The sequence below is a fragment of the Erythrolamprus reginae genome, chromosome 1 (assembly GCF_031021105.1).
Source record: "Erythrolamprus reginae isolate rEryReg1 chromosome 1, rEryReg1.hap1, whole genome shotgun sequence".
Taxonomy (NCBI): Eukaryota; Metazoa; Chordata; class Lepidosauria; order Squamata; family Dipsadidae; genus Erythrolamprus; species Erythrolamprus reginae.
The window spans coordinates 293,602,758-293,619,284 of NC_091950.1; the positions used below are offsets into that span (position 1 = coordinate 293,602,758).

The 16,527-nt window shown below is 41.7% G+C and overlaps 1 protein-coding gene across 1 annotated transcript in view; it reads right to left on the reverse strand.

Annotated features, from left to right (window-relative positions):
* The window catches only part of ASCC3 (activating signal cointegrator 1 complex subunit 3), a 285,972-nt gene that overhangs the window by 235,360 nt on the left and 34,085 nt on the right, over positions 1 to 16,527 (reverse strand). The window contains exons 5-8 of the mRNA XM_070733271.1: positions 15,304 to 15,424; positions 13,341 to 13,548; positions 4,293 to 4,434; positions 2,428 to 2,553 (exon numbers count right to left, since the gene is read on the reverse strand). Of these exons, the coding sequence (XP_070589372.1) occupies positions 2,428 to 2,553; positions 4,293 to 4,434; positions 13,341 to 13,548; positions 15,304 to 15,424 (597 nt within the window). The remainder of the gene's footprint in view (positions 1 to 2,427; positions 2,554 to 4,292; positions 4,435 to 13,340; positions 13,549 to 15,303; positions 15,425 to 16,527) is intronic.

Sequence of the window (16,527 nt, forward strand, 5' to 3'; positions counted from 1 at the left end):
CAAAGGATGGAACTGATTTTCCTATAAAGCTGGAAATGGCCGGGGGGTGGGTGGGGGTTATCTAGACTGGTTTTTTTCAGTTGCAGGCATAATTTCTCTTCCAGGGATTTCACCACCAAATCATAGATTAGGACATTGTTTCAAGCACCTTCAATGAGACCAGAAAATCCAAAGATATATGAGAGGTTCTATATTCATTATTCTTACACTATTTTATAAACTGATGAGCCACTATACCTGATAAAATGAAAATATTCTAAATAAAGGTTTAGTTATATCTTTTTGTGTGTGGTGCTATTAAATCAACAGGAGAAGAAGAGTCTTACTCGGCTGAATAAATCACGCAGTGTACCTTTTGTGTCTAACCGAATACAGATAAAAGGGTTGATTAAAATCAATAATTTAAATTGGGACTTTCTGTTTGATAATTAATATCATGGCTAAAATCAATGTAGATGATTTCCAGTCCCCAGATTCTATCTGCAGGGCCCGCTTAACTGGTTTATTTAAAGTCTATATAATTTATGCTTTTCTTAAATAAAATGCACAAGGAAATTCTCTATAGTCACCAGTGCTGATACTTCTTATTTTCTACACTAGATTTGCTCAAGAGACACGCGCTGCCCCCATATAATTCCTATATTTATTAGTGGCAGATGGATACTGTAAGGTGTATTGTCTTAAGAACCAGCGCTATTTATTTGCTTTTGGATTAATATGATATGCAAACATATCAATTATGACGTACAGTAGTATTCTATAAAAGCTAGGCCACAATGGCTTGTTCAGTAAACCATGTTTTTAAACATCCTGTTACTGTGGGTTATGTGAATACAGCTATTGGCAGATCTACAAATTGAAACATTAGATTTGTGTCAGATACAGAAAGGAAATGTTTACCTATTTTGAAAGTAGTTTATGTTAAGACTATCCTCAATAAAATTGCAATTTTAGAAAGCTGTGAATACTTTATGGCAAATATACCACTATACCTTTCTTTCTTTGGTGATTGTATTTAGAACATTAAAATGATATATTGATAGAAATTGTGCTTCCTGTGCTTTTACTGAATGTTTATTTGATAGGATATTTATACAATTTTTTCCTAAATATATATTTCATGCATTTTTTCTGATACTGAGATTATTTATGCAATAATGTTCTAATCCATGAATCTTTACTATACATATTGATGAATAAGTATTATATGTAAAGCTATCCATAGGTAGAGTGCATGCTATACAAAGGCAACAATATGCAACAATATAGGGTATGATGAGACCAGTACAATCACTCATCAGAAACATCAAGCTGAAAAAAAGTGTTAGCATTAGTTATTAAAAAGTACTGCCCGCACATTTAAAATAGTCTAAGGTTAGGTTAATATTTTCAAAGACCTCTTCCAAATAAAAAACAGTTAAAAATAAGAATCTGAGCAAACTATTCCCCACAATCCTGTCTGGTATTATTTATCATCACATTTGGAAAACATCTGACAACTCTACTAGGTAAGATAATGAGATCCAAGATGTATTATTTTAATGTCAGATATCTATGTCTATAGGTATATATACACTGCTCAAAAAAATAAAGGGAACACTGAAAAAACACATCCTAGATCTGAATGAATGAAATATTCTCATTGAATACTTTGTTCTGTACAAAGCTGAATGTGCTGACAACACGTGAAATTTATTGTCAATCAGTGTTGCTTCCTAAGTGGATAGTTCGATTTCACAGAAGTTTGATTTACTTGGAATTATATTGTGTTGTTTAAGTGTTCCCTTTATATATATATATAACCTAAATTTTATATAAATAACCTAAATTTCAGGGTCAATTGTGGTCATAAGTTGAGGACTACCTGTACATAAAGCAATAGCCCTTAGACTTATATACCACTTCATAATGATTTTACACCCCTCTGAGCGATTTATAGTCAGCCTATTGCCCCCAATAATCTGGGTCCTCATTTTACTCACCTCAGAAGAATGGAAGGCTGAATCAACTTTGAGCCAGTGAGATATGAACTGTCAAACTGCAGCTAGCAGTCAGCTGAAGTAGCCTGCTGTACTACACTCTAACCACTACTCCACCTCGCCTCTTACAGGAGGTTACAATCTCAGTGTTGTCACTTTTGGCTTACAACCCATTTGTTTTTTCATCCTATATTTGTCATCTTGGATATGATATATCTACAACATATCTTATTTCTAAGCAATTTATAATATTTATGATTAAAAATCTTTAAATAAAAATGTATATATCATTAAAGAAATATAATCATTCATTATTTAAATAATTTGAATAAGAATAATAACAACAGCAATTTTACTTTATTTCTATAATACTGTTCCAATTGTAGAATAATAAAAGACTGAAGCTTCTACAAATGCCTCAGAAGAGAAATTAAGAAGGTCTCCTTACCTCATCTAAATCCTGTATATAAACTGGCTTTTCTACTAAACCCATTGGCATTGGTTCACTGTGAGGTATTTTTACTGCTTCATACATTTTATTATTTTCTCTCTCAATAGCTTCTGGCAAAAGCATCTGTAAAAATTAAAAAGAAGAAAGGGAAGGGGAAAGAAAAATAGTTTAAAGTAATGAATTGGACACAGAACAATTTCTTCTCAGTTAGCAGCATCAAACTACAACGAACTGAACAGCTAGCAAAATAAGTACCACTTTAAACACACACTAAAACAAGCAAAGATTTCTAAAAATGGATAAAGCAAATCTTTGGAATTCTATTAAAGTTAATTCACTCCGCTTAATATTTCTGATGTATTTAAGAATATGTGTTTCAGATATGTTTCCAATTCTACAGTGATTGTAAAAAAATGTTGTTCTTGGTTTTTTTTTAAAGGAGAAATCAGAAAATTGTTTTGAAAATACAATAATCTGAATATATGTCATTATATCTTCCACTTACTGAAATTAGGGCCAAGTTTCTGCTTGTAAATTTGACTATTTAAGATGGTCTTTCCACTATCTGCTCAGGAGTGGGAAAATTCATGGCAAGCAGCCAAGAAAATAATGAGTTTATTTGCAGGAGGAGGAAAAAAACCATATGGTTCACTTTCTATTGCACAGTTTTAACCTATTATTGTAGATTACAGATCCCTTTTAAGACTAGCTGTCCTCTATGTAAGACACTGTAACTCCCAGAAAGGGCATGACAGCAGGGGATTTCAAGACTTAACAGTCTTAGCACATCTGGAGGAATACTAACTGCAGAAATCTATATTAGGTTATCCAGTGTAATGCATTTTGGTAAGAATAAGGCTGCATGCTATTTGTAGCTAAATTACTTGACCACATAGTCAGAGAGGGCATCTTTTAATTGGTCAACCAATATTCTGAACTAGATGGCTGCAAGCTTATTTAAATACAAAGGACCAGAGGTACTGGCAAAGTGTAGGGATACTTCTACAAAGCTTTTGGATAAAATTAATCTATTTTGTTATCTCCTTCTTTCATTGAATATATTTTTTCTTGGCATTTGTATTACCTCGTAATAAAGAAATATCTGCATCCAAGAGTAAAACGAAGTTTGCAACCAGCTTCAAATTGAATTCAACTAATTATATCAGTATTATAACATAGATAGATATTACAGCATGATTAAAGCAAATGTGAAAGGTTAGATAAGAATCACGCAGAAGAAAGAAACAGAAAAATGTGGTAAATGTCAAAAAGTTTGAACATGTTCCCTGTGTTCTAATGACAATAAAATAATCAGGTATTCTGGCTTGCTTTAACATCTGGTTATGACTTCTTTAGATTTCCAAATTAATTTACAAAATGAACTTCTAAATCTATGGCCCAGAGATTTGTAACAAATGAATACATTCATTTTTCCATTGTTCCAGCTAAGAATACCTAACATTCTGTAACGTGAGAGCCATTAGGAACAATACAGTTCTATTCAAGAGCAGATCTAATTTGTAACTTGAAGTAACATCTTTCACCCCTTGGGTGGTCCACTAATATATGTTCTTGCCAATAAAAGGATTTCAATATTTCAAGGAAAAAACAGCTGAATATAGAAAAAAATCACCCAAACCCCCAAACCATTTTGTGGAACTAATGGGAATGAATTCTTTAAGATTTCTTTAGGGCCAAGTGATTGACATTTCTCAACATAAGAAAATATGCACCTATCAAGGGGTGGGGAGGTAAACAGTAGGAACAAAAATTACTTCTTCTGAGTCTGAAAATACCATCTTAAACTATTCTAAAGAAGCTCACTTAAATGCATTACTCAGAAGGAAACTTAAAAGGCATACCTTTGATCCGCCAATAAAAGCTGATGTTTTTCTAGCTTCGGCTTGTGAGTCATAAACATGCGGATAATGAATTTTGTCAAATTCCATGTCTCGCTGCCTGCCTAAAACAGGCATCGTGCGAGCATTCAAAAGTGCTTGTTCTCTGTAATCACAAAAGGAAAACCAGTGATCAAAACTACAGCACATAGGAACTCAAAGCAGAATTGCAGTGATGCCATGGAAATTGTTACAAATACTAAGCAAATTCAATATTAGGGTTAGAGAGCTTCATATTGGAAATCAGAATGGAGTTATACTTCAAACACACTCTGAGCAAAGAAGTCTGCACATGTTAACATTATCCCTGATCGCCCCCTTTTAGGGAAACAGAAAAGGGGAACAATTCTCATCTGTCATCTTCAATCAAATGAAAGCTATATAATTATGCACAGATAAACAGGTACTCCTCAAGTTATGACTGCAAATAGGACTAGGATTCTTGATATGCTTGGGAAACATGATGTTATGTAATTACATGGTTTAGTGATCATAAGCCAAGCAATCCCAAGATATGCAGGTCATTAAGTGGAACATGAAAAAGATACCAAGTAAGAAAGGGGGCACAGTGGGAAGAGTGCAGTACTGCAGGCCACTAAAGTTGACTGCTAGATCTGCAGGTTAATGATTCAAATCTCATCACCGCATCATGGTTGAATCACCCTTCCATCCTTCTGAGGTGGGTAAAATGAGGACCCGGATTGTGGGGGCAATATGCTGGCTTTGTTAAAAAGTGCTAAAGTGCTAACTGAAGTTTGCAGACAATGCAACAGTGATCGGACTCATTTGAGACAATTATGAATCTGCATACAGACGGGTGGTTGAACAACTAACCTTGTGATGTGACCAGAACAATCTAGAACAGAACACACTCAAAACCATAGAAATGGTGGTAGACTTTAGGAGAAACCCTTCCATCCTTCCACCTCTCACAATACTAGACAACATAGTATCAACAGTAGAGACCTTCAAATTTCTAGGTTTTATCATATCTCAAGACCTAAAATGGTCACCTAACATCAAAAATATCATCAAAAAAGCACAACAAAGAATGTTCTTTCTGTGCCAGCTCAGGAAGCTCAAACTGCCCAAGGAGCTGCTGATAACAATTCTACAGAGGAATCATTGAGTTTGTCATCTGCACCTCTATAACTGTCTGGTTTGGTGCTGCAACCCAACAGGACCGACACAGACTTCAGAGAATAATCAGAACTGCAGAAAATAGGCGTTGATTGCTTACCTGAACGCCTCTTCTCGTACGGTGAGTGGGTACAGCAGTCACATGGGGTTGCTCCTGTCCAATCCGTTGGAACTGAGCCTAGTATTAAAAAAGACTGCTGGATCCGCCCCTTCCCCAGAATTCGCGAATCCGTAGACTAGGCTCAGTAGTGAAGCTCTTTAATGTTCAACTCTCATGTGTTAAAAGAAATTAGAATAGAAGGTAAGGAAGACCACACAAAGGGAGGGAAGTGACTGCTGTACCCACTCACCGTACGAGAAGAGGCGTTCAGGTAAGCAATCAACGCCTATTCTCCGTACTGAAGGAGTGGGTCCAGCAGTCACATGGGACATACCCAAGAGATAGGTCCCTAGGGTGGGAGTACATTGCTATCGTGAGAGATAACGGATTGGAGTACTCTTCTTCCGAAGGCAGCGTCTGCTGATGCGTACGAATCAATCTTGTAGTGTTTTATAAAGGAATTTGGCGAGGCCCAAGTGGCTGCTTTGCAGACTTCTTCCAACGGAGCCTGAGTCGCCCAAGCGGCAGATGTGGCAGCACTTCTGGTGGAATGCGCTGTAATATTCCTTGGAATGGAGAGGGAAGCTGTCTCGTAGGCCTTTGAGATGGCCCCTCTGATCCAACGACCTATTACTGTGGAAGACACTCTGGATCCCAAGGATCTGGGATGGTAGGCTATGAAGAGTGCTTCAGATCTCCGGATGGATCTTGTGCGTTGGATATAAATCTTTAGCGCTCTAGTGAGATCTAGAGTGTGCCATCTAATTGCCAGGGGATGCTCTCGTTGGAGGCAGAAAGAAGGTAAAACGATATCCTGAGATCTGTGGAACATGGAACTGACCTTGGGTAGAAAGGTGGGGTCCAGCCGCAGAACCACCTTATCCTGGTGAAACTGACAGAGGTCCTGTCTGATAGAAAGGGCTGCCAACTCAGATATGCGTCGGGCGGAAGTAATCGCCACCAGGAATGCTACCTTGAAGGATAGGTACCTGAGGGACGCAGAGTTCAGGGGTTCGTAAGGTGCTTGAGTAAGAGAGTGGAGAACCCGTGGCAAGTCCCAGGTTGGATATCTGTGGATTTTAGAAGGCCTGAGATTGGCCACTCCTCTTAGAAATTCTTGGATTTCTGGAAGGGAGCGTAGGGGCTGCCTGCGAGGCCCCGCCAAGACGGAAGAGATAGCGGCCAGATGGCGGCGGATGGTGCTGGTAGAGAGACCTTGGCGGAAACCTTTCATAAGGAAGGCGATTATCCTGTGTATGGGAAGACACAGGGGGGATAAGCCCTCCTGCGAGCACCACTGATGAAATTTGGACCAAGTATGGTCGTAGATCCGATTGGTAGACCCCCTTCTAGATTTCAGAATGATTTCCACTGTGTCTGGGTCATACCCTCGCAGGTCTAAGTCCCTCCGGATAACAGCCAGGCGGTGAGGTGGAACCACTCTGGATCCGGATGGAAGGAGGCCCCCTGCCGCAACATATCCTCCGAAGCGGGGAGTCGCCAGGGGTCCTGGACGGACAGTTGTTGAAGGTCCGCGAACCAGGGCCTGCGAGGCCAGTGAGGGGCAATCAGGATTACACATGCTTTCTCCAGGAGGATTTTGTTGATCACGTCTGGCAGAATTGGAATTGGAGGGAAGGCATACAGTAGGCCTGGAGGCCAAGGACTCCTGAGGGCATTGACTGCCTCCGCTCCCGGAGACGGGAACCTGGAGATGAAGCGGGGAAGCTGGGCATTGTCTCTGGTCGCGAATAGATCCAACACTGGATGGCCGAACCTGAGGCAGATTTGGTGGAACAGTGACTGATGGAGATTCCACTCGCCTGGATCTATGGTGGCTCGTGAGAGCCAGTCCGCTTGGACGTTGAGGCTCCCCGAGATGTGATCGGCTAGAAGCGATTGGAGATTTTTCTCTGCCCAAAGACCCAACTTCAGGGCCTCCCTCATGAGGGCCTTGGATCTTGTGCCTCCCTGCCTGCAAATATGGCTTTTGGTGGCTATATTGTCGGTGAGAATCAGCACATGTTGGTTGGATATGTGAGGTCGGAATTGCTTTAGAGCTAGAGACACGGCTCTTAATTCTAGCCAATTGATGGGCTTGGAAGCCTCCTCCGGTGACCATGTGCCCTGAGCTAAAAGACCTTGGGCGTGGGCTCCCCAGCCCGAGAGGCTGGCATCTGTGGTGACTACAAACTGGTCGGGACACCGGAAGGGGGATCCCTTGTCTAGGGCTGGAGAAGTCCACCACTTGAGGGATCTGCGAACCGTCGGTGGGATAGTGATGCGCCGGTTCGAGTTGCTGTGGCCTGATCTCTGAAATAGTAATAGTAGCCATTGAAGTTCCCTGGCGTGAAGTCGGGCCCAGGGAACAATACCAATACATGACACCATCTTACCCAAAAGGGAGGATAGGGTGACAATGGAGGCCGATTGCTGGGGCAGGATGCGAGCAATGAGATCCAAAATGCTGCGTTTTCTCTCATTGGAGAGAAAAACCTGGGATATTTCGGAATTAATGATAGTCCCCAGATGCAGGATGGAAGTGGATGGATCAAGATGACTCTTGTTAAGGTTTATGGAAAAACCATGGTTCTGTAGAACCGACATGGTAGAGGAGAGGTCTGCAGCTACACCAGCTCTGGAATTACCATGAATTAAAATGTCATCTAAATAACATAAAATATGAATGGGAAAGGCCCGGATATGAGCCGCCAAGGATCCCAAGAGTTTAGTGAAAACCCTGGGAGCTGAGGAGAGCCCAAAAGGCATAGCCCTATACTGAAAATGCCTGCCTTGAAAGGCAAAGCGCAGAAATCTCCTATGGACCTTGGCAATGGGGATATGGAGGTAGGCCTCAGTGAGATCTAGAGACACCATAAAGTCTCCTCGATGAAGAGCTGATAAAATGGAAGATAGGGAGTGCATTTTGAATTTTCTATATTTAATGAAGCGGTTTAATTTCTTTAGGTCCAAGATGGCTCTCCAGCCTCCAGAAGTCTTAGGGACCATGAAGAGGATGGAATAGAAGCCTAAACCTCTCTGGAGAGAGGGGACCGGTTGAATAACTCTAATAGTCAACAAATGAGAAATAGCCTCCTCCATTCGAATACGAGATGGAGAGGAACTGGGAGAGGGACAAGAAATAAAACGGTTAGGGGGAGAAGAAATAAACTCTAACCTTAGGCCCCTTTCCACTGTGTCAATGACCCAGGGGTCCTTACAAGAGCGGTGCCAGGCGGAAGAGAACCAGGCTAGGCGACCGCCTATAGGCAGGTGAGAAAACTTACCATCTGGTTCTTTTGGAAGTTCTGGTAGTAGAGGATCCTCTCTGATAGCGGGACCCTCTGCCCCTGGTGGTTCTAGCTTGGGATCGAAAGCGAGGGGAATACTGACCTGGGCTCTTGTGAAATGCGAAGCTTTGATCCTGCTGACGCCCGGTGCGCCGAAAGGACTGCGGTTTCGGGGCCTTCTTGGTGGTAGGTCCCAAGACCTTTTTCTTGTCTGCGTTTTCCGTAAGGAGAGGGTCCAGAAGATCTCCGAAGAGGAGGTTACGTTTCAGTGGACCCATAGCTAACTGCCATTTCTGTCTTACCCCCGCCTGCCAAGGGCGGAGCCATAGAAGCCTTCTGGCCGTTGTGGAGGCTGCTACTGACCTGGCTGCAAATCTGGAAGATTGGAGAGTAGCATCTGCTATATATTGGGCAGCTGCGAAGATTTTGTTGAAATCCTGTTGGCTCCGTAAGTCATCTGGAGGCAGGTGTAGTTGGAGCTGACGAAGCCATAAGAGCATAGCTCTGGAAAAGAAGGATGCCGCTGCAGCACTCTTAATGGCCCATGAGTCTGCAAGGAGACTTCTTTTGAGCATTTGTTCAAGTCGTTTGTCCTCTGGCCGGAGGACCTCCTCTGCCTCGCCAGGCATGGCAGCCGTTGAGTGGAGCGTCTTCACTGGTTCATCTGGCCTGGGACATGTTAGGAGTTCCTCATAGGAGGGGGAGAGCTTGTAGAGCTTCTTGTCCTTGGGAGTGGGAGTGAAGCCTATGGTTGGGTGGTCCCACTGTTTAAGCAAGGCATCCTTAAACAACTTGGGCATAGGAATTACCTCATTGTCTTCCTGTTCCTCCATGAAGTAAGGAAGATTTTCCTCTGGGGGGTCTGTGGAAGGAGTAGCTTGCTTCTCTTGCCCGGCTAGCCCCGTAGATACTCTAGCTTTTAGCAGGAGAGATTTGAAAAGCTGCGAAGGATAAATAGCAGCTGGGGCTGGAATCTTAATCTGAGATTCCTCATCCTCCGACAGACGCTGAAAGGGGTCATCATCCTCTTCTGCATCCACGTCCTCATCCTCTTCCTGAGAGGAGTCAGAGACCTCCATGACTGGGGCTCTGTAGGAAGGAGAAGAACTCACGGGACGGGAGGAACGAGGGGGAGGATGAGACAGAGGAGGTACATTTAAAGATGAGAGTCTAGCATCAATAGTGTTAGTCAGAATAGTCAAGATAGACTGAAACTCCGGTGGCAAGGAAGAAATATCAGCCGGAAAAGCCTGAGGATCCCTGAGGCCCTGAACAGGTTCTGGCTGGGGGAAATCCTCGGTAATATCTGGCTCCTCTGGACCTAAACCCCATAGGTTAGGTTGGGGTGGATTTAGGTTTGGCTCATCCAGGGATAGCACAGGTACCCCAGAGGGAGGCAAGTTAGAGGCCTCCGGGGGGGTAGGGTTGATATGCACTTGGGCCTGCACCTTAAAACGTTTGGCTGATTTATCATGTATTTTTTGTAGGGCCAGGTCCCTTCTCTTCTCAGCCCTAGTGGGCTTGGCTAAAGACTGAGAGCCTGAGGAAGAGGAGGAAGAGGCCTGGGGAAGCTCAGAAGGATTACCAGTAGGCCTAACCTCTTTGGAACCTTTGGTAGTGCCTCTCTTGGGAAGGGAAGCCATAGTCTGAGCAATTACAGAAGACAAGGCTTGAGCCAAAAAATAGGGGGGAGAAGAATTATTTTGTGGAATTCCCAAGAGGATAGGTGACCCTGCTCCTAGGCCCAGGAGCAGCTGCGCCTTAAGAGGCAATCCTGGGCGATACCAAGAGTTCTTGTCCTTAAGTGCAGCGTGGCAGGCCTCACTAACTTAACTTTAAGAAAAACCAAGGCACACTGGTTGGAGGCCACTTCCGTGGAGAATAGGCCCGAGGGAACTCAAAGCGACGACTCCAGGGTCAGGCGGCGGGCTGTAGGCACTAATGGCCGACCCCTTAGGGCAGAACCGAAAGTGCAACTTACTGGGCGTCAGAGCCTTGGCGCCAAAATAACTGCTCCGTTATTTGCAATAGGAGCGACTAAGCCCGGGAGACAAAACAAGTCCCACACCGCGGGAGGTAAATAGCCCTTAATTAGTTGAAAAAAATAAAGCTTGCTCACGGCAGGACCTCCAAGGCCGGAATTAACAAACCGGCCGCGGCTACAGCACGGAGGGAAAAACCGCGAATGGCTGAGCCGCTAACTTCTCCCCCAACTCAAAGCCCTGTAGGGCTGAGAAAAAAACTGCCGGCAAGCTGAGTAATGGAAAAATCTTACTTGCTATTGAAGAGAGATCGAAGGGAAGGTGTTTTATCGAGAGGAACGAGCATTCACACACATCCGAGGATGCGAACTGAGCGAATTCTGGGGAAGGGGCGGATCCAGCAGTCTTTTTTAATACTAGGCTCAGTTCCAACGGATTGGACAGGAGCAACCCCATGTGACTGCTGGACCCACTCCTTCAGTACGGAGAAAACAATTGCTGCCAACCTGCCTTCCATTGAGGACCTGTATAATGCACGAATCAAAAAGAGGGCGGGGGAAATATTTACTGACCCCTCGCATCCTGGACACAAACTGTATTAACTCCTATCCTCAAAACGTCGCTACAGAGCACTGCACACCAAGACAACTAGGCACAAGAACAGTTTTTTCCCGAATGCGATCACTCTACTAAACAAATAATTCCCTCAGCACTGTCAGACTTTTTACTAAATCTACACTTCCATTTCTACTAGTTTTTCTCATCATTCCTATCATCCTTTTCCTGTATGACTGTAACTTGTTGCTTGTATCCTAAGACTTTTATTAATATTGATTGTTTCTTCATTGCTTATTTGACCCCTATGACAATCATTAAGTGTTGTACCACATGATTCTTGACAAATGTATATTTTTCTTTTATGTACGCTGAGAGCATGTGCACCAAGACAAATTCCTTGTGTGTCCAATCACACTTGGCCATTAAAATTCTATTCTATTCTTCTTATTAGGCATTACAAAAGATAAATATAAAAAAGAAATATATTATTTAATAATTCATATTCTAGTTGCTGCAAGAATTGTCTTTGTACAAAAATGGAAAGATATGGAAATTCCCAAGGATGATGAGGTTTTTAGTAAGATTATGCAATGCACAGAATTAGATATGACGACGAGGCGGTTGAATAATCAAATGGAAACAGAATTTTATAAAACTTGGCAAAAGGTTTATTGTTGGTGGAATAAAAGAAACATTTAATGGTGTTGAAGTTAAATGTCTTATCATATAAAGAAATACTATAGAGATGTTTTACTTTTCTGATCTGATCTAAATAATAATCAACTTTTCTTTTCTGTATTAACATGACTTCAATACTGAGTGGAGCATTTGTAGCTCCTTTTTATGTTATGTGTTATATTTTGTTTATTTTATGTTGGTTTGGTTTGTCTTGTTATGTCTTATTATTTTGAAAAATAATAAAAATATTTTTTTTAAAAATTCTATTCATTCTATTGCTAACATGTTGTAAGCCGCCCTGAGTCTAAGGAGAAGGGCGGCATTAAAAAATTGAATAAATAAATAAATACCAAGGTGTCACAGGGCGCAAGAGTCCCTGGAAGGCTCATCATAGGCCATGCACAAGTTGGGAAAGGCGAACCTGGTGCAGTACGAGATGAGAAAAGTCAAGGGATGAAAGTGTGGGATGCCTGAGTGTGAAAGTGCAAAGAGACCAAATACAGAGGCATAAAGTGTAGGGAGGCTAAAGAAGGAGGAGATGTGGTGCATGTGATCCTGGGCAAGGCACACAAAGAAGGCGCAGGGTGCATGAGTTTGCAAGGACAGGGTGATCTGAGAAAAGAGGGGTGGCAGAGGTGCAAGAATATGCAGGCAGGCCAAGGAAAGAGGGTGTTGGGTAAGTGTATCACAGGGTGGCTGTGGAATGAGGTTGCTAGTGGGTATTGTGCATGGGTGGCAGTCCAGAAATGCCCAGAAAATGAGGATTTGGGTGAGTGCATTCCTGTGTCTAAATACAGGCAGGCTGGATTAAGGTTATAACTGATTTATGCCTATGAAAAGCATAGGGAGGCAGGTATTCGCATGTGTGCATGCAAGTGAAAGGAGGGTACTGGTGGGCGGGTATGATGGATCATTTGAATGGAGAATGCAGACTAAAAGATTAATTTTTTTTAAAGGTTAACAAGCAATTATTCAAATCAGCCATCCGGTCATGCCTTTCAGAATATCCCATTCCTTAACTAGAAGTAGCGTCTCTAAGGTTTGTGGTTGAGCCCCTTCCAATTTGGCATTGACTAGGTTCACACACACATTAATGTCTCGCTTAGCAACAGAAATTTGGGGCTCGATTGTCGTCGTAAGTTGAGAACCACCTGTAGTTTAATTAAAATCCGACTTGTAATTGATATCTCATCAATAGAGCCAAATTAAGTGAAAGTAAATGCTTGGCAAACATCAAGGATAGCATTACAGTGAAACGTCTTACCTTTGCATTCGTAACTCCTTTGGGTCGAAAGAGATTCCTGCATCGACAAGGATTTCTCCTTCATCCCCAGTTCGTTTTTCTCGCCTGGCATTTCGTTTTTCTTCACGGCGACATAATTTCATTAGCTGCTTCTCTTGTTCAGACTGAATGGTGACTTGGCAGCCATAATTTGGCTTAGAATTTTCTCCTGTAAATTTTTTGCACTGTTCTGTAACATGGAAACACACTCCATTATTTATAGATTCCTGTTCTCTGCATTCTTGGTTCTGAGCAACACCATGAAAGCTTAAAAGTAACTTTATGAAGTATTGAAAGTTGGCTAAAATCTTGGGGGGAAAAGATGTATCGGTTGCATTTCAGATAATAAGATCCCATCAACACATAAGACAAGAAGATCCCATCAACACATAATCTAACTCTGAAAAAGGAAGTAAAGCTGGTTTCTATAAAATACCTGGTAAAATTAAAGTCCTTAAACTAATGCACTGCAAATTAATTCCTCCTCCAGTATCCTTGCAGATTTCAATAGAGCTAGCTTCGATTTGGCCTATTAAATGCTTAATTCAATTTGTATATAAGGGTTTGCTAGTCTGGAAGATATTTATATCGATTATCTAATATTCAATAGTACAATCTTTTATTACTGATGTGTCAAATTTATATAGCTACCCATCCCACAAATGTGATTTTTTTAAAAGACAGATTTGAGTATCACAGTGATATATTTTAAATGTGATTATTCTGGAATGCTAGAAGGCAAATTCCTTTGTCAGATTTGGAATACAGTATTACCTCTACCTAAGAACGCCTCTACTTAAGAACTTTTCTAGATAAGAACCCGGAGTTCAAGACTTTTGTGCCTCTTCTTAAGAACCATTTTCTACTTAAGACCCTGAGCCCAGAAAAATTTCCCAAGAAATTTAAGAGCGGCACGAAGGCCTGGCCAGTTTCCTGCCATTCCACCTTTAATCCTGGCCATCTCAGGCTTTTCTGGGCTGCCAGAGGAGCTTTTCGGTAGCGCTTAAGGAGGCTTTGGCTGCCCAGAACGAACGGAGTGTTTTCCTTTCTCTGGGCGCTTGGAGAGGGAATAAACCACTTCGCTGTCGTAACCTCTTCACATACATTGGTGTGAGGTTGCCTCCCGGAGCGTCTGGGTGTGGGAAGGCAAAAGGGGGCGCTTCACCCCGGCCGGATCAATTCGGCTTCAGCCAAACCAAGGAGTCACCACAGTGAAGGAAAGACATCGGCTACAAAGCGAGCGAGTGAGAGGAAAGGGGAGCCCTTCAACATGGGAAGCAGGTAGCAGCAGCCGCCTTTTGGTCAAAGAAGGGGGATGTTCCCCCCTCTCACCTGCCTGGGTTTCTTTCTCCGGTGCAGTGTATGGAAGGCAGCCTCGCACCGGGTGTATGGGAGGCGCGTGCTCCTCCTCGCCGCTTCAGAGTCCCCCCTTTTTTTAAGCCTTAAAGTTTTGGATTTTTTTTATTCCCCTCACCTCACCTTCTTCCTGTCCACCAACTGTCCTCCTCCTCTTCTTCTTCCTCCTCCTCCCACCAAAATTCAGAGCTTTTATTTCTTTCCTAATGGTTTTGCACGCATTATTTGCACACATTATTTGCTTTTATATTGATTCCTATGGGGAAAATTGCTTCTACTTACAAACTTTTCTACTTAAGAACCTGGTCACGGAACGAATTAAATTCTTAAGTAGAGGTACCACTGTATTTGGAGCATTCTGATGGATCATCTCCCAAAGAAAAATGCAAACAAACTGTATTGACAATCATGTTCACCTATTTTTTTTAAAATACATCTCAAAAATATGTGTTTTAAAAAAAACTTTACAGATGAAATAAACCATGCATTTAAAAAAATTGTCCTTATCAGTCTCACTATGATTTATAAAACAATTTATTTTTCTTACAAAAAGAATTTAACTATGCAACTTTGTAAACTTCATACTTACCTTGCAAAGATTGTAGTCTGTAATCATTTGGCCCAGAGAAAGATCTTTCCACAATGGTAATTCTGTTCTGCAGGAGCTTTTCTATTAATTCAAATCCTTCAGGTCCTAATAATTCAAACAACTGAACATAGAAAAGGAATATATATATGTATGATTTTATCATTTTCATTGATCCTAGGTATCTATTCACAAAAGTCTGTATATTAACAATCTGAAGCTACCATATTCAACAATTGAAAAATGTACAGAATTTTTCCTATTTGCCATTATACATGGAATCTATGCACATGAAGGTACTATAAGATTTTACTAGTGACATCAGGGGATGGCCTACTGTACAAAGGATCAAGAGCTGATTAAGAGAGCCCATTTTCTTATATTTCTAATATATTTTCTTATATTTCTTATATATAGATTCATTTCAGCATCAAGCAGCACGAATGTACTACAAAGACAGATATTGCTATTCACACTGCCAAAAATTATTGCCCAATCCAATTCAGAACATCATCTACATATAGAAGTCCAAATTTACACCAGTTCTTATGAACACTGGGAGATGAATTTAAATGCATCGAGGTATTATTTTAAAAAAACCCAAATTATGATATTATCAGTTATACTTGCTAAACAGTAGAAAATTAATTAATTTACAAGAAATTACAAATCTTCTCTATATATTAGTGCATTAAAAAGAAAGCTTAGTTTTGTTGGAAAACATCTAGTCCTGGCTGAAGGAAGTAAGATTCACCATCCTACAGTCCCATTTAGAAGGTAACTAAACTACCATATTTTTGGAGTAGAAGACGCACTTCTACCACTCCCAATAGAGGGTGGAAATGTCAGTGTGTCTTAAACGCCAAATACAGCCATTTTTGGCCTCTCAAAACCCCACCCCATGTCCCATTTTTGCAAAAATGGGGCGCGCAGAAGGATTGAGAGGCAGAGTGCCCCAGGTGGCTGGGAGAAGGCAAAAACACCCCCGTTTTGAGGGGGAAATGGTGGAAAATGGGCCTTTTTTTGCAAAAAGGGGGGTGTTTTTGCCTTCCCACAGCCCCCTAGGATCATTCTGAAGGCCTTCCAAACCCTTGGAGCACCGCAGTTTTGCAAAAAATGGGTGAAAACTGGGCCCATTTCTTTCTTTTTTTGCAAAACCAGGTTCATTTTTGCCTTTCCCCAACCACCAGGAAAACTCTGCAGGCTTCCCAAACCTTCTGCATCCCC